This window comes from Cercospora kikuchii (assembly GCF_019650295.1).
Source record: "Cercospora kikuchii DNA, contig_00002, whole genome shotgun sequence".
In the NCBI taxonomy this organism is placed as follows: Eukaryota; Fungi; Ascomycota; class Dothideomycetes; order Mycosphaerellales; family Mycosphaerellaceae; genus Cercospora; species Cercospora kikuchii.
The window spans coordinates 5,265,047-5,282,784 of NW_025408583.1; the positions used below are offsets into that span (position 1 = coordinate 5,265,047).

The 17,738-nt window shown below is 53.7% G+C and overlaps 4 protein-coding genes across 4 annotated transcripts; 1 reads left to right on the top strand and 3 right to left on the bottom strand.

The window, feature by feature from the left end:
• Positions 1-4,886: 4,886 nt before the first annotated feature.
• Positions 4,887-6,545, bottom strand: CKM354_000430200 (uncharacterized protein; the record flags this gene model as incomplete). Its single annotated transcript, XM_044799535.1, has 1 exon — positions 4,887-6,545. The coding sequence occupies one exon, from the start codon at positions 6,543-6,545 to the stop codon at positions 4,887-4,889; it is 1,659 nt and encodes a 552-aa protein (XP_044655470.1).
• Positions 6,546-9,427: 2,882 nt separating this feature from the next.
• CKM354_000430300 (uncharacterized protein) lies at positions 9,428-11,049 on the bottom strand (the record flags this gene model as incomplete). Its single annotated transcript, XM_044799536.1, has 2 exons — positions 9,428-10,625; positions 10,685-11,049. The coding sequence occupies 2 exons, from the start codon at positions 11,047-11,049 to the stop codon at positions 9,428-9,430; spliced, it is 1,563 nt and encodes a 520-aa protein (XP_044655471.1).
• A 435-nt stretch (positions 11,050-11,484) lies between these two features.
• On the top strand, positions 11,485-13,806 carry CKM354_000430400 (uncharacterized protein; the record flags this gene model as incomplete). Its single annotated transcript, XM_044799537.1, has 2 exons — positions 11,485-12,165; positions 12,226-13,806. 2 exons carry the CDS (start codon positions 11,485-11,487, stop codon positions 13,804-13,806), a joined length of 2,262 nt encoding a protein of 753 aa, XP_044655472.1.
• Positions 13,807-13,989: 183 nt separating this feature from the next.
• CKM354_000430500 (uncharacterized protein) lies at positions 13,990-15,780 on the bottom strand (the record flags this gene model as incomplete). Its single annotated transcript, XM_044799538.1, has 2 exons — positions 13,990-14,649; positions 14,731-15,780. The coding sequence occupies 2 exons, from the start codon at positions 15,778-15,780 to the stop codon at positions 13,990-13,992; spliced, it is 1,710 nt and encodes a 569-aa protein (XP_044655473.1).
• Positions 15,781-17,738: the final 1,958 nt, after the last annotated feature.

The window sequence follows — 17,738 nt, forward strand, 5'->3', positions numbered from 1 at the left end:
TTCAGGACCTTCTCTGATATACCACGAGGACATTGCGGGGATCGACACTTCCTAGGCCAACCCCATATCAGATTAGGGTTAGGCTGCCGACGGACCGGCAGGACGTAACACCACTTAACGTAGACAGAACCGTTCCGAAGTAGAAGATATCGCCTAGCCTATACCGACATGTCGATTAAACGACGCCAGCGGCAGGGTCGAGTGGTGTGTTACGTCCTGCCGGTCCGTCGGCAGCCTAACCCTAATCTGATACGGGGTTGGCCTAGGAAGTGTCGATCCTCGCAATGTCCTCGTGGTATATCAGAGAAGGTCCTGAAAGGTTTGTAACGTAACCCCAAGAGAGTTGTATTGAGTTGAGCACGAAGCTCCTATCCTACGGTAAAGAGCGTCGTCTATATAGCACCTAGTCTCCTGCATGCTCACCTTGATCACTGTGACCACCGTGATCAGTGATCGCTGATCGCTCTGCTGCTCAGTGATCACTCACGTGATCCTCAAACTGATCGCAGCCACTCTGCCTGATCAGTTCTTGGCTGTGTCGTCCAATCAAACCGTAACACCATCCCCTCCTTAGTCAGCTTCGTCCCGAAGCTTAACCTCGTCCTTCCTCTTGTTTCCCTCGTTTCTCAAGAATGTCTTCCCCGTCACCCTATACTTCCGCAAGTCGTCTTCGTCGTGTTGCCCTCGCAAAAGAAGTTGCTGCGAACGGTGTTGAGATGGCTCCCTGCACTCGCTGTCAGACCGCTCGTTCCTCTGCTGGCGAACCCGCACCTCGCTGTATCGTGGGTCCCCGTTCTGGGAAATGCTCCGAGTGCATTCGCAAAGGTTGCAAGTGTGACGTGAAGATTTCCGCCCCCGAGGCTAGCCTTGAAATGCCTCCCCTGTGGTGGAACCTCATGTCTCCTGGTCTCCAAGGCTTTGTTCCCTTTGACGATTTGTCTTTTTCCGAGTAAGTTTTTCCCCTCGTTCGTTTCGCGGTTTTCCGTGTCGTGCTGATCTCTTTTCTCTCTAGGCTACTGAACCAAGAGACCGCGGTTCAATGAGCCTCTTCGGGGTTGTCCCTCCGAACTAGTCAGATTTCGAGGAGTCCTCCTCGCATTCCCGGTATGCTGTTGTCCGAGCCATGGTGTTCATCTCACGGCTGACCTTGTTTTTCTTTCTGCAGTTCCGCGCGTAGTGGCCTTCCTCGCCACACTCGTAGCAGGTGAAGCCTTTGCTCTTCAGCTTCCTTCCTCGCGTACGTTCGGTAGCATCCAACTCCATCGGATCTCCGTAATCAGGGTCCTGGCTTCTGGCCTTGAAGCTCCCTCTTCCGCCTCGTGCGGGTCTCTGGTATCCAGGCTGTACGAATCGGTCGTATTTCAGCTCCTGGAGTCTCTCGTCGATTTCCTTCGCTGCTTTGATCATGGCACCGAGCGTGGTCATGCTGGAGTTTCGGGATAACTCGGCCTTGACTGAATCCTTCAGTCCCAGGTAGAACTGCGAACGATAGGCAGCGTCGTTCCACTCAAGATCGGCCTGGTATCCTTGGAATTCTGACGCATAGGCGGCGACAGAAGTGGTTTGTCGGAGTTGTCGGATATGGCGATCGGCGTGTGCCTCCTCGTTGGGTATCCCGTATAGATCATTAAGTTTTTCTTCGAACTTGTCGTAGCTGTGGAAGATTCTTCTGGTTTCCGTTTCTGGTTCATCATCTGAATTCTGGCAGACCAGCCAGTCCTTCAGGTATGCTCGGAATCCTCTGGCGGCTCTTCCTCGTAGGAAGGATGCGGCATACAAGACCTTGTCGGCCTCGCTATGAAACTGGTGCGCGTTGAAGTGGAGGTACAGCTGAACCTGCAGCTGGAAGCTCTCCAACTTCTCCTTAGTCCCGTCGAACGTCTCCGGCGTGGATATCTTAGGTGCGTGGGTTGACTCGTATGAGCCCGCTGTGCTCATAGTGGGAGTCGATTGTTTCCCGCTTCCGTTAATCGACATGTTGCTCATTCGTTCCGTGATTCCAGTCGATAGCTGTTGTCGTGATGGACTTCTCGTGTCGGCGACGTCCTGAGTCTTTCTTGACATTGATCGATAGCGCTTCCCTTCGGCTTTTGGTGCTCAAAGTTGTTACGTCCTGCCGGTCCGTCGGCAGCCTAACCCTAATCTGATACGGGGTTGGCCTAGGAAGTGTCGATCCTCGCAATGTCCTCGTGGTATATCAGAGAAGGTCCTGAAAGGTTTGTAACGTAACCCCAAGAGAGTTGTATTGAGTTGAGCACGAAGCTCCTATCCTACGGTAAAGAGCGTCGTCTATATAGCACCTAGTCTCCTGCATGCTCACCTTGATCACTGTGACCACCGTGATCAGTGATCGCTGATCGCTCTGCTGCTCAGTGATCACTCACGTGATCCTCAAACTGATCGCAGCCACTCTGCCTGATCAGTTCTTGGCTGTGTCGTCCAATCAAACCGTAACATGGTGGAACTCTACCTTCTACTGCCTTTCCACCTGATCACACTCCACGTTGATAGTCTTGTCCAGCAGAATATGCTTTGGGAGAAGCTGGAATCTTTCGAAGTGTGCCGGATTCTTAGCGACCATCGTTTCAGCGCGACTCCGAACGAGACCAGGAACCAATTTCGTCGTGGATTCAGCGGCACAAGAGAGGTCCACAGCCTGCCGAATAAGTGAGCTTGCGGACACTTGGGGCTGGCATACATGCCCGTAAATTTCATAAGCTATACCATTTTCTCCGATCTTGGTGAGGGAGCAGTAAGCGAAGTGTGACTGTTCTGGATTATGTATATCTTAGTTGACCGTCGCTCTAATTATAAGACATGAGAAGTAGCATTGATGCTATCAGCGACAATCCCTTCACGACCGTCCTGTCACCTCGTGTCATGCTCATCTTTTAGCTGCAGGTTTCTCAGACTAGCGGTCATTTAATACAGTGACTGATATTGTCGTAGAGCAGTTATGGCATGACGAGCTCTATGCTATTAGTTGTTCGCGCTGGGCCTCCATACATCCTACTAAGATTTGTAAGATTTTGAATCGCATATTTCGTAGCAGAGAATCTTACTGCAAGCAATAGCTAACCAACCTCTTCCTGTATTAGGAACACTTCGTTTCCGGCTTCTTGGCTGCCTTTGTGTATAGTACAATTTGGTCCACGCAGCAAAGCACTGTGTCGCTACAATAAACCCGTTTTGCTTCGATATAGCGACACATACTTGCCTGTTATGCGAGCTAGGCTGGAGAAGGTCCTTATATATAGCCCCTATTATGCCTATTATACGGATCGCGCGCTACGTTAGAGCCATTACGACTAGCGGAGCGTGTTCTTGCTATCGGAATCCGTAAACCAGCCGATCCAGCCTGTCCGCAGCTGTACGAGGGAGAGGTGCGCACGCATCGAGCCTTATTGGTCGACAGCCCGGCAGCGACACAGGAGGGGCTGTTGGTGGCGCTCGAGCGAGGAGGAGGGAGGGGACTGGCGACGTGGAGAAGTTCAGACGAGGGAATTGGGAAATGGCAGCTATATACCTCGATGGTCGACGCGTCGCCGGACGCGTCGCTCGAAACGGAAGGGGGCTAACCGGAAGGGGGAGCACGCCTTCCGGACGCAGGTTTGTCGTGCGTCGATATGTAGTAAAGTCATCTCTGTACACCTCGAATCAAAGGATAGAACTTGATCATTGCAGCACACAAGGACATTGTGAAGTCATCGACAATGGTATTTCTTCCTTTGAGCTGCAGCTGAGGCCGGCCTACAACCAGCTTGCTTTGGCGGACAAAGGCACAAAGCCGCTGAGATTTTGGTGTGCAGCATGTCAAGAGGCTGCTGCAACTGCTCCCTGTCGCCTTCTGCTATCGGCCCTCGTTGTTCGGCGATGTAGGATGCGGGAGCATGGTATTTTCACGCCGTGAGTCTGTGTTTCCGGGAAAAGCGTTCGAGGTCGTGGCAACCGAGTGGGAAAGTGCGGTGGAAAACAGCTCAGCTGGACCCCAGACCAACGCACTGACTGCCTTCCCACGCAACTACCCAACACTCGCCAACAGTGCAAAACAACGTCCATCCGATTCGATAAACGTTACAAAAAGAGCAGATAGTGAACGTTACTGTTGTTGTAATCGATAAGCGATTCATCTTATTCTCACACCAATATTATCTCAACATTCCCATCTCCTTCCTTCCCTCCTCCATGCTGTACTTTCTTTTCACAACAGCGAGAGCAACAGAGCAACAACAGATATCCCCATCCATGTCACCATACCATGGCTTCCCTTGCAACTCAACGAGCAAAACCCAAGTGCAAGTTGATACGCAGAAAGTGAGAAGAAGTAAAATGTGGTTCCAATAATGAAAGGTGATTCTTCAAGGTCGGCCGTAAAAGAGCATCAATTGTAGTTTGTAGCTCCTGATGATCATGTGTAAAATAAAAAAGAAGCAGAAGAAAACAGATGCTCAAGTTCGATCAACCCCATCCAATGAATCATAAAATCTTTCATCTTCCCTCTTTCCCAACTCTTCCGAAGTGAAGATACGGGTAGGGTACTATGCACAAACATGAAAAGTTGTTATCCCGCCAGAAAGAGCCTCTCCCTCACACCCTCGTACGCGCAGCGGACGACAGCGTATAGAGAAAAGCCTCCGCGTAACAACTCTGAGTGAAGAAATGTTTCCGAAAAAGCTTTGCAACTTCTTGTGTTCCATCTCTCCAGAATTTGTGAATCCTCTTTTCTCCAAAATGTGTCCCATTTCCTCCAATCTCTTTCTTTCTTTTCCATGACGGTAATCCAATCAATCAGGTCGTGCACATGCATTGCGAACCAAGAATCCTGCCGTCTCAAATCCAAAAAGTGTATCCCAGCAACCAACACCAGTTTCCCACCCGTTCATACTTTAGACAAAGTGGCTCTTGCGCTTCTCAGCGGCATTGAGCACACCAAACATCATTTTCTTGCGGTCACCAGCATCAACAGGAGTTGCTGGAGTAGGCGGCTGCTTAAAAGCTCCAAAGTCTTCGCCCTCACTGCTAGATGCTGAGCTCAGACCAAAGTAGCCATCTGCAGAGCCTTGGCTGCCACGCTTCTGCTGCATCTCGGAGCCGATGGGCGACATCTTCCTGCTACCACGGACCTCGGCGCGGTCGAAGTTGAAGTCAGACTCGCTGACTGGGCTGCCACCCGAAGAGCGAGACACCGCACGGCGGTCGTTGCCGGCCTTCATAAGACTGTCAAGTGCACGGCGACGTTGGCGAGTGGCAAAGTTCTTGCTGCCTTCGTGCTTGCTTGTTGGTGCGGCTGCAAGTTCTTCGATGGCCGGAGGACCGCGCGGTTGACGGATTGGATGCTCGCCAGCACGTGCCGCACCTGGACCGAAAGTGCCAGTCATTGGAGTAGGCGGGAACGCACTACGTTGAGAGCCGAAAGTCGCGGCGCTGGAAGTCTTTGGGCCATCTGCCACACCACCCAAGGCATCAATAGCGAGAGAAGATGCCTTCTTGTGACCACGGCGGAAGGCGGTGGCAGATGGCGGTGGCAGAGGCTCAACGTGCTCGAGAGTCGAAGGTGGAGACGGCGCCTTCTTTGGTGGAGTGAAAGAGCGGCCATTGGCTGGCGAAGAGCGCTCTGTCGTTGGTGGGGTGACGTTCAAGGTCTGTGCCGGTGAGTCGTAACGTGCTTGCGGGAAGTTCTGAGCCTGAGCCTGCTGGACAGGAGACACCATCTGCTGAGCCTGCTGCTGAACGGACTGGTCGACGACATACGAGTAACCTTGAAGAGCTGGGTTGTACACAAGGTAAACACCAGGTTGACCAGGTACCTCGATTGGAGACTGGAGCTGCTGTTGCTGCTGGAGTTGCTGCTGCTGAAGCTGTTGCTGGAGATAGAGAGCCTGCTGATGTTGAACCGACATCTGTGGCTGATGGAAAGAGCCGCGGCCATTCAAGTTCACGCCTTGAGTGGCGGCGGTGATGTTTGCGAGCTGTTGTTGCAACTGCTGTTGGCGCTGGGCCAAGAACAGGCTGTGCATCTGCATTTGCTGAAGGACGGTGGGGTCAACATCTTCCTGTTCATACATTGATGGTGGAGCCAAGACTTGCTCGGGCAGAGAGTACATCTGGCGACCCGCGTTCTTGGAATACTGGGCGGACATGTCGAAGCTAGCTCGCGAGGCAGTGTGTGGAACCTGCTGCTGGCTATAGCCAGGGTAGTTCTGGTCTGCCCATTGAGAAGCGTTGATGCCGGAGACGGAGTGATGTGTCTGGTGGTAAGGAGCGGAAGCCGGGACCGATGGAGTCTTGGGCTGGGTGCGGAGACCTGCAAGCAGGTGCGAACGGCTGGTGCGTGGAGTTGGGTTGTCGGTCGAGTTCTCGCTAATGGGAGCAACACGGGGCGGGAGAGCCACGCTCAACCGCTTGGTGTTCTGACGCTGGCCTCGTGCGCCGCTGAAGCCAGAACCGGGAAGACCGAGACCATTTGAAGGGAAGGCGTTGTTGGAGTTATTGTTGTTGTTGTTGTAAGAAGTCATTTGAGCAATGCCGCCAGTGCCAATGCTCATTCTCGATCAGATATGTATGCGTTCCTGTAGTAGTGCGTGGAAATCGGAAGTCGTGAAAGCGTGCTGGTGTTGGGCGCTGCTGTAGAAGACGATACAGCTGACCGGAACAGAATCGCTCTTGTGTGAGAGGACTGATTAGACAGATGGTGCTGGACGTATGGTCAAACACGCCAGAATTAGGCCGCCGGTCGGTGTCAAAGGGCTCGGCGTAGCTGTAAGGTGTAAATTATAAGATTACAAAGAAATAGCCTTGTCTTGTCTGAGTGCCAGAGCCAGCTGCCGCGACAATGCAGAGTCTTTGTCGTAGAGTGCCGCCGAAAGATGAAGAGCAGAGACGCGCTTTGTTGCCGGGTGAGTCCTGACGTGTGGGAGGCGTCGGGCGAGAGGGCGAGAGTGTTGTGTGCGTGGTGCGGTGAGACTCAGCGCGTACCCGAGTCAGATGTCGTTGCGGGTGGTGGCAGCGACAGCAGCAGCAGACGAGATCGTCGCAAGGTCGATGGAAGGCTGTGGGCGTGCACGCGCTATATGATGATGATGATGATGCGTGAGAGTGCGTGGGCGTGCGCAGGCAATCGTCGGCAAGTTGGAGATTAGGGGGCTGCCGGCGGTGACGAGTGCGACGAGGGCGTGGTGTGTCGCTCTGTGTGCTGCGGTCGGGCGGGCGAACGGGCAGGCAGGCAGGCAAGAATGGTGAGTGCGGCGAAAGATGCAACTGGCAGACTAACGGACGGCGGTCGCAAGGGAAGGAATGATGGTGGTCGAGGCGTGTGTGGTGCGGTGGTGGATGTGAGAGAAGCACACGCTGCGCGCCTGCTGCGAAGATCAGGAGGAAGCACAGGCTGGCGCGGCGAAAAAGACAAAAAGCGGCCGCCCGTGATTGGACTGGTGCGGGAAGGAGCGAGCGACCGGGGTCAAGCCCACGAGCGCGCCCAGCCACTCGCTTCCATCCCGTCCCTCGTCGCGCGTGCTGCTGCTCTCCGACGCCTGCAGGCTGCTGCCGCCATCAACCACATTCTGTTCCTTTTTGCGAGGCGCTCCATCGGCTTGTCGTGGTCTTCGTGGGACGCAGCAGCAGTCAGTCCAGCGCCCTCTCGTGAAATTGCGGGTGCGGCCACCCCACGAAGCTGCCCATGCCTGTCCGGATGGTGCGCCCACCGTGAGAAACCGCTCATGTCGGTTGGTTTCATAGTGTGGCATGGGTCTGGCGCATTCGATCGGCAGCTCATCAATCGCAGCTAGTGGCATCGCTTCTGTCCTCAGGCGCTTAAGCAACCACAACGCCAACACCACGCATATACCGTGCATGAGGCGCTTCTGCTGATCCAAAAGCAGCGAGCGAACGTTTCTGTCGTTACCGTCCCTGAGCGAACCAACGTTGACATTCATTGACAGGTCGGTGACAGCAGAGCAGAGAGCTACCGCTTACGCCACCCAGGATCCCATTGTACATGGGAAAAAGCTGTGATACTGCAGTCCATCGGCACGCGCAGCGAGCAACAGACTTCGGTCCCTCACAGCACTTCTGCACCATGTGCATCACCTCTTCCACTGACTAGCCATCCGACAAGTCCAGCCAAACACATCAACGTTGAGCCGATCTGCAGACCTGCATTTCCAATCTGCGTGCACATGACTCCACGCGGTCCCTTCACAGCCTTCGAGATGGGAGCTCCAGCACAGCGACGCACAGCAGCAACGTGCTATAGCCCAGGAAGGTCCCAACTTACGCAGGAACCAAACGGTGACTGACGGACATTGTTCATGTTTGATTGGCCGTTTCATTTATCCCATCTCGCCTCCGAACCTGCTTCGCACACGTTCTCAACAGCGATCAACCCTTCTAGAACTCATGCGACACAAGCAAAATTCCCCGATCCGCACGCATGAAGCAGCTTCCAGACCACGACTTCCAGATCACCTTTTTCATCATCAGAAACACAATCGTGGCCGAGCACCCCAAATGCGTGAGCACGCCCTCAATACTCGGTACAGTCACAAGTTACACAGCATGAACATGTATGTGTACGAAAAGCGGAGCCACATCCACTGCCACAATTGCTACTAATCTGGGCCTGACCCGGCGCCAGCAATGCCAGCACAGCCAGCACGCCAGTTTCCCTGCAGCCAACAAAAACAGCGACTTCGACAAACACTGTTGGTTCGGTGGAGCGGACTGCGCTTCTAGCGTACCACTTTCTAGCAGCAACTGTAGCTTCCTCCCGCAAAAGCGGTGTGATGAATGTTCTCCTCTGAACGAGAGGAAAACTTGGTACTTGTAAAAGGCTAGTAGTAGGCCACGCGAGCGATGGAGCTCTCTTTCTAATTCGTGATGGGAGAACGTAGCTGTGGGAATTGTGATTGGGTAGGCGTAACTACACCGAACCCTGCAGTGGGGCGCCACGGTGGGTGCTCAGTATCATCAGCTTTGTAAGTCATGGCAAGTGGGCTAGGAGTCGAGCAGTCCCGTTAGGACTACGAGCGCGAAAGATACACAACAATATGAGTAAGGAGGAGCACAAACAAACAAATTGGTGAAACAGGACAAGTTTACTCTTTTGCTGAAGTTCGCTCTTCATTATTTTTGGCCATCTTTAGCCTGGGTATCTATCATCGCGCAAGGTCTCAATGTAATGCTCTTTTGTCCTGCCCAACCTCATCGCCATCTTCTGTGGCAGGCACAACGCTCCTCTTTGCATTCCATCCCGTTTCTACAGCTGCAGCGCGAGCTCAGCCTAATGTCTCGTCTGTAGGCATCGAAAGGTTTGGTTCGCCTGCTTGGACGCATGAATAACCATATGCGTGCTCTCTTGCGTCCCTTGCTTTCAATGCTCATGCTCATACTTTGCCATCATGCTGTTTCAACAATCCATAATCAGACGTCCTCAGGACATGTCGATCTCCTCGATGTTGATGTTGTTGCGAGAGTTCTTCATAATCGCCTTGATGTTACGCTCCACCTCGTCCCAATCACTGGTGTCAAGCTTGGTGGGCTCGACACCGAAGTGCTTGCATATGGCCATGAGACTCTGCCAGCTCTTGCGGTCGTGAACGAAGCTGAGCGCAGCGCCTGTACGGCCGAAACGTCCAGTACGTCCGATGCGATGCAAGTAGGTTTCGAAATCTGGCTGACCATCGACGGTCTCGGGAATGTCGTAGTTGACCACCATGGTGACGGTGGAAACGTCGATGCCACGGGACAGCACATTGGTGGCAATCAGCACCTTCGCTTCGCCCTTTTGGAATTTGCGGAACGTCTCGTCGCGCTCTGCGCCCTCCTTTGCACCTGTCAAAGAGGCAACGTTGTGACCCTCGGCTGTCATTCGCCTGTCGATCTGGACTGCGGTCTCTCTGTGCTTGACGAAGATGACTGATGACCCAATCGTCATGAGGCCATAGAACTTGAGAAGGGCGGCGTATTTCTCCTCGTCATTCTGGCAGTCCAGGTACATCTGTCTGATGCCCTTAACGGACAGCTCCTCGACCTTCAAGGTGATCATATTCGACTTGGGTGAGAACTGCTCGGCAAAGGCCAAAACGTCTGGTGGGAAAGTTGCGGAGAACAGCACGACTTGGGCGGTCCTCGGCAATTGCTGCTTGACACGCTTGCACTGGTCTGCCATGCCCTGCAGATCGAGCATGTTGTCCGCCTCATCGAGGGTAAGCACTTTGATGCCACGTGCGTCGAGTAGCCGCCGCTTCAGCTGATCCATCACTGTGCCTGGTGTGCCAACGACGACCTGACCCTCAACGGCCTTCCCGCGGGTCTCTGGGTCTGGCACCGATTGTGAAATTCGTAAGCCTTTCTCCAGGAGCTTGACACCCATAGTCTGCGCGACTCCAGCGATCTGCCGAGCGAGCTCTCGAGTGGGGGCGAGGATCAGCGCTTGAGGCTTGTTGATCGAAAGGTCAACGCGTTGGAGGACGTTGAGGACGAAAGCAGCAGTCTTGCCTGTGCCAGACTGCGATTGCCCGATGAAGTTCTGCGGAGGATCCTTGAGCAGCAGTGGAAGTGCGCGCTCCTGAATTTTGGAGGGCTTCTGGAATCCCATAAGGTCCAGACCAGTGCTGAGCTCTGCTTTCCTGTTTGCAATGTCAGCCTACAGGTGTTCAATTATTATATATATCCTTCGGCAACTTACAGCGACAACTCTTCAAACTTCTTGACTGAGTAGAGAGGATTGTTCGGGTCCTCTTGAAGATCTGCCAACTTGACGTTGACGTCAAACTCTGGCTCGTTCAAGCCTTTGGAGCCGGCCATGAAGTGGCCGGCGCCGTCGACCTGAGCCTTCTCGATATCTGCCTTGTTTGCTCCATCACCGCCTGCTTTCTTGTCAGAACCTGTTGCGGTCGAGTCATCCTCGTCGGACCACTTGAAGCCAGGACCGGATGGCGTGAAGATTGCGGCGGCGGGATTGGCCTTCGTACCGTTCGCGGAGGATGTGGTGCTCTTGTCATCGCCCAAGCTGAGGCCGCCGAGTTTCGGCGCGTCTGGTTCTGTTGACATCTTGCTGTTGTCCCGAGGGGCAGGTGTTTGGCGAGGAAGTGGTGTGTGCAAAGAGCGTGGGCGGCCTGAAAATGCCGACGAGGGTCAGTTGAGATGACAACGACCGATGTACTGAGAAGAGGCGCACTGCGCTGAAGTGCGAGAAGTGAGATGTCGGCTGGATGGTGAACGCGACAAAAGTTGTGAGCTTTCGACAATGGCCGCTTTGAGCTTCGAGAAACAAGGAAGGCACGGACCTCGCCGCACGTGCAGATCGCGGGGCACGGCAGGCCGGGCAGGCACGTTGCTGGGTGGGCTTGCGACGCCCGGCTTTCTTGGCCGAAGATGATGATGCCCAGTCTTAGTCTTCACTTGTGCATTGTTGTCCTTTCACTTCACTGCTGCCTGCTCGGCCATGACCGCGACTGTTGAGTCGGTGATTGCACGTGAAGTGACATGGCCGAGGTGGAGATTGCGACCAGCTTCGGCGCGGAGCTGAAGGATGGCTTCAAGCCCGTGAATGCCTGGGTGTCGGGCGGCATCGCCTGGCTGAACGACATTGAGCAGTTCTACCGCGAGCGCCATGCCATTGAGAAGGAGTACAGCCAGAAGCTTAACGCTCTGGCAAAGAAGTACTATGAGAAAAAGGCCAAGAAGACCAGCAGCCTGAGCGTGGGCGACACTCCGACAGTGACTCCGGGCTCTCTTGAGAGTGCATCGATGACCACTTGGACGGTCCAGCTCACGACCCTGGAAGGACGAGCCAACGAGCACGATCGCTTTGCGAACGCCTTGATCGGTCACGTCGCAGAGCCACTGAAGCACCTTGCTGCGAAGTACGAAGACTTGCGCAAATCCCACGCCGACTATGCCGCCAAGTTGGAGAAGGAGCGAGACGGCAGCTATGCAGACTTGAAGAAGACCAAGAGCAAATATGACAGTACCTGTCAAGAGGTCGAGAACAAACGGAAAAAGACCGAGAGTAGTTTCGACCATGGCAAGCAAAAGGCACAAGCTGCCTTTCAGCAGCAACAGGCGGAGATGAGGAACATGAAGAACACTTACCTGATCGCAATCAATGTTACGAACAAGCAGAAGGAACGATATTATCACGACTATGTTCCTGATCTTCTCGATGTAAGAAGCTGTGCTTGTGCTTTCCGTTGAAATCTGTACTAATGTGCTTGGCTGGAATAGTCGCTCCAATCTCTGTCTGAAGCCCGAACTGCAGCCTTGAATGGCTTGTGGATGACCGCAGCTTCTATGGAGACTCAGGCCATGAAGAATTCGACCCAGCTATTGGATCACCTTTCGGCAGAGATCCCACGCAACAACCCTGTCCTCGACAGCATGATGTTTGCTCGGCACAATGCGATACAATGGCAAGACCCTCCGGACTTTGTCTTTGAACCAGCTCCGGTATGGCTGGACGATGATGTGATGGCATCAGATCCTATGAGCAAGACTTTCCTCATGAACATCTTGTCCAAGTCCAAGTCGTCATTAGGAGAGCTGAAACGAGAATGCGAAGCAAAACAGCGTGAAGTTGAGGGCGCGAAGCGTGTTAGGCAGGCAATTCGCGAGGGCAAAGACAAGCGGGACGAGGTGGAAGTTGTGCGGGCACAGTTTCACCACCAGGAATTGCTCCACGAGGCAGAGCGGAAACGAGTCACAGCAGAGGTCGAAGTGAGCACCATCACATCTGCTGTTGGTGACGTGTCCGTGGGGGCTCGAAACCACAAGTTCAAGAATCAGACATACAAGATACCCACGAGTTGTGACTTGTGCGCTGACAGATTATGGGGACTGAACGCCAAAGGGTTGAGCTGCGAAGACTGCGGCTTTACTTGTCATACGAAATGCGAACTCAAGGTTCCTGCAGATTGCCCAGGCGAGCTCAACAAGGAGCAAAGGAAATCAGCAAAGGCTTCGCGACAAGCTGCAGCGCAAGCCGCCCAAGCCGCACCCCCACCGCCATCAAGTAATGGCGACCACGCCAATGACAGTCGTCCTCAGAGCTTGCAGAGAAGCGACACCATTGGGTCGATGAATACTTTGAGCTCTGGCTATGCAGCAAGTGCAAACCGCAGCGTATCAGGTATGACGATTCGCTCATCAGCAGACGAGCCCCCGTCTGCCACTTCCACAGCACCGACGAGCAAGATCTCTACAAGCAGTAGTACTGCCAGGCACCGTGTGATGGCACCGCCTCCGGCAGCTTACATCAAGCCCAGCGATGGAGACCCTGCTTCGCCAGTGGAGCAGAAGGGCAAAATGCTATATGCTTACACCGCCGCAGGCGAAGGCGAGATCTCTGTTGCCGAAGGCGACTCTTTCACCCTCGTGGAGCCCGATGATGGGTCAGGATGGATCAAGGTCAAACCTAACACGTTTGGCTCGGTCGCCGGGCTTGTACCAGCTTCATACGCCGAATTATCGGCACCTCCTATCCCATCGAAAGCCTCACTGGGTCATGACGTCCGGCCTGTCAGCGCGGCTGCTTCGAACCACTCTACGGCATCTCTCACAGGGAGCGACGACGGAGCGCCTAGACCTAAGAAACAGGGACCTGCTGTTGCGCCCAGGCGAAGAGGCGCCGCGGCGAAGAAGTACGTGGAAGCCATGTACACTTACCAAGCTAATGGGCCTGGTGAGGTCGATATGGACGAGGGAGAGAAGATGGTTCTTATCAAGGCAGATGAAGGCGACGGGTGGTGCGAGGTGGAGAGCAGGGCTGGAAAGGGTGTTGTGCCCGCAAGTTGGGTAAAGGAATTGTAGCCGGCTTGCATAAGCATTTGTGCCAGTTGTGATAGATTTTGTTTCCAGACATTGTTCCTTTCGCGGAGATGTGCATAGCGGGCCACGGAAGCGATGAAATGCGTAGCATTGAAGTAAAGATAAGAGAAACTCAGCACAGATGAAGAACGTTAAATCTATCTCAAGCCTACTGCCCGTCTCCACTTACAGCTTACTACTCTGTCCCTCCTTGTCACCAACCTCCTGCTTCGCCCTATCCCTCAACTCCTTCCTCAACAGCTTCCCAGACGGATTCTTCGGAATCGCATCCACAGCTACAACACCACCCGTCAACCTCTTATGCCTACTGACACGTCCCGCCAGCCATTCCGCCACATCCTTGGTCGTCACATCCTTCTTACTCAACACCACATACGCCCTCGGATACTCTTCCCCACCAATCGTCACCCCCACAACAGCCGCATCCTCCACAGCCGGATGATCCAACAACAACGCCTCCAATTCCGCCGGAGCAACTTGCAAACCCTTAACTTTAATCAATTCTTTCTTGCGATCGACGACGTGTACGAGACCGAATTTATCGCGGAAGGCGATGTCGCCTGTCATCAGCCAGCGTTCGCCTGGGGGACCGGAAGTGAACGTTTTGAGGGTTTCGGAGGGGCGGTTCCAGTAGCCTTTCATGATGTTGGGGCCTCGGACCCAGAGTTCTCCGCGTTCGCCTTGGGGGACGTCTTGGCCAGTTTCGTCGACGATGGCGCCTTCGATGTTGGGGTTTAGTTCGCCGACGGCGGCGAGGTCGAGTTTTTTTTTGTCTTTGAGGTTGGGGTCCCAGGTTACGGCAGAGCAGGTCACTTCTGTCATGCCCTGTGGGGAGGAAGAAATGTGGTGTCAGTATTTGACGACGATAAGTTAAGAGGTATGAGAACGAGTAAGAGAGAGACTCACCCAACCCTGTCGAATCGTAACACCAACACCAAACCTCCTCTCAAACTCCGCAATCACTTCCTTCCCCAATGGCGCCGCTCCGCATCCTACTCCTTCAAGACTCGAAAGATCATACTTGAACACCTCATCCCGCTTGGTCAACTGCACCACAATCGGTGGCACGAGCGTCAACTGCGTAATCTTATACTTCTGAATATACTCCAACATATCAATAAAATCATACTTCCGCATCAAATACATCGGAACGCCCTGCAAAGGGAAATTCATGCCATAGTATGTCTGACCGTAAGCATGATACATTGGTAAGAAAGCGATCGCCGCAGCGCGAGATCGCCATTCGGCATAGTCTTCAGCAAGGGCGGAGACGTAGTTCGTTTGCTCGGAGTTGGCGATGTAATTGTAATGTGTGATTTCGACGCCTTTGGGGAGACCCGTGGTGCCGCTGGAGTAGTTCAGTACGGCTGTACGGTCTTGTTGTTGAGAGCGAGAGGTGAATTCTTCCCAGCGGAAATTTGCGGCTGAGGATTTGGGGACGAGGAGTTTGGTCCAGGATTTGATGCCTTGGGGCGTATCTGGGATGTTTTGATTGGAGAAGGATTCGATTCCGTCGTCGAAGACGTAGAGGTTTTGGAGAGGGAAGTTGCATTCTTTGGCGGCTTGGATGCCGGTCTCGAGGTTGGCGGAGCCGACGAGGAAGAACTTGGCACCGGAGTCGCGGAGTTGGTGGGCTGCTTCGCGGGCGACGTAGGTGGGGTTGGCGCCGGTGAAGATTCCTCCTGCCATGATGGTGCCGAAGAGGACGCTGGTGAAGAAGATGGTGTTGCCGGAGAAGAGCATTACTCGATCACCGGGCTGGAGGCCTGCTTTTTGGAGGCCGGCGGCGAATCTCATGCACCATTCTCGATAAGTGCTATGGGTAAGATAGTTCTCTGGCTTGGCTCCTTCGATCACCAAAGGTTTATCTTCGAGCTTTGCAGTTGGTGATTTGAAGAGGTAGGTCGGGAGCGAGCAGGCTGGAATGTCTATGCTCCATCTTGACTTCCACGGCATCTTGATTGGTATTGTCCTTTGTCGACTACTAGCAGGTCTTGATTGAGGTGGGCTGATCACTCAGGTCGAAATCTTTGATGATCTGCAGTGTCAGCAGTATGAAGACCCTGTGGTGCAAATATCGCCGAAGACAGAGACGAGAATCACTCGAGATTGTAAGCATGAAACAGAGTGAGCATGACAGAGCAAGAATTGCATGATTCGGCTATGCACGAACACCATTGTCGGCAGTAGACCGATTGTAGATTAATGCCGTGCCGCCTTGACCGTGAGCGCTCGATTCCGCAGAGGATCCCCAGCTCAGCTCCTCTGTGAGTGCTTGTCGAGGCTGGTGCACGCGTGACAAGAACGTGGAGAGTGGGGTCCGGGGCGGTTGTCGGCTAAGAAAGCCTGCTCGAATTCGTCGCGTGCCTCGGCAGCTTCTAGAACGATACCATTCGATTCTCCGTAGAAATCTCTCGACTTGTCTTCATATTAACTCTTGTGTGCGGTATAAATTACAGGTAGTCCGCTTTTGCATGCGTGAGACCTGTACGTCAGCAGCGTGAGCGTCTAAGCCGGGTCGTAGCGCAGAGTAACACGTTGAGCAGGCATCTGTAGTCTTGGTCTCGCGAAGAGCGTCTGACATCGCGGTGGCCGCGGACAATGTTGTCATTCGCCATTCAGTTTGCGAGACAGGCTGGAATGAAACGTCTCAACCGTTTTGCTTGCCAGCTTCGTGGCCAGTGATTGCATTCCAATGCACTGGAACACCAAGACGATATGTCGCGGTAGCCATGGCAATGCCAACGCAACACCTCATGCAAGCCCTGTTCACTTTTGTTCTCAACAGCTTCAATGAATAGCATCATGCGACGTCAATGTTACATAGCAGTGAGGCTCTGCCGTTATTGGGTGTACAAGGCATTTCTTGTGCTGCTGTTGTGCTGACCTACATCGGAGATATTTCATCGAAGCTCGTATCAGCCTCCCGTTCATGGGCATCCTAGCATGCATTGTCACATCAGGTCTTGGAGTGGTAGATGCTGTGTAGTGTTTCCTTTCTGTCGGAACCGCAGCGCTTGCTGTTTGAAGGCGTATGAAGGGTGGGAACACGCCATTGAAGAGATTGGAGCCTCAGTCCGGCCGGCCCGGATGTGCAACGAAGCTGTCAAGCCAAAATGAAAAGACCACAGAAGCACCCAACCGGGAATGATCGCATCTGCAGTACGAACGGGCAGATACACTGTTGTGTCACAATCAGGGAGAGCTCACGGCACGACTCAGGAGTAGCTGTCTTGAGTCCCTCGAATCCAGACTCTCGGGATATCATGAGCGGGATTGTGGTCCAGTACCAAGGCATGATTTGGCGGCGAGTCAGTATTGATTCAGGTCAGGGTCTATAGCATCAGTCGTGACCAGTGGTTCATCTTCGCGACACGCGTTGCCCACTTCCGGCCGTGGTCTGCGAGGAGGAAGTCGACGTGTCTTGGCTCGCGCGCCTGTATGCAATACGGCTCGGAGGCCCTAGCATCATTTGGACCCCTGAGCGAGGCTTGCTGCATAATGCTGTGCATCCAAGTGGCGCTGGGGTATTGACGACGACGTAGAGCAGTAGCTGCGGAGAGAGGAAGTGAGAACGACGAGCGACTCAGGACGGGATCATCGGACCCTGATCATCGTGTGTATTGTTTGCATTCGTGTGGGCGTAGAGAGATGTAAGCACGTTTCGTTTAAACTCTGAATGCTGGCACGTTGGTAGGGCACGCAAGAGGTTTCTCCGGCTCATCGTCGCCGAACGAATGGTCCGAGATGGAGTGGATCCGTAAGGTGGATATACCGTAAGCTATTCTTGCATGGCGAGTCTGTAGTAGGCGGCAACCGGCACACAGAGCGAGTTGTCGCTCTTTTGATTTACAGCTATTCCATGCGTGCCATGGTGCTAATCTGCAAGTGTGTATGCATCCGGCGGGATGCAT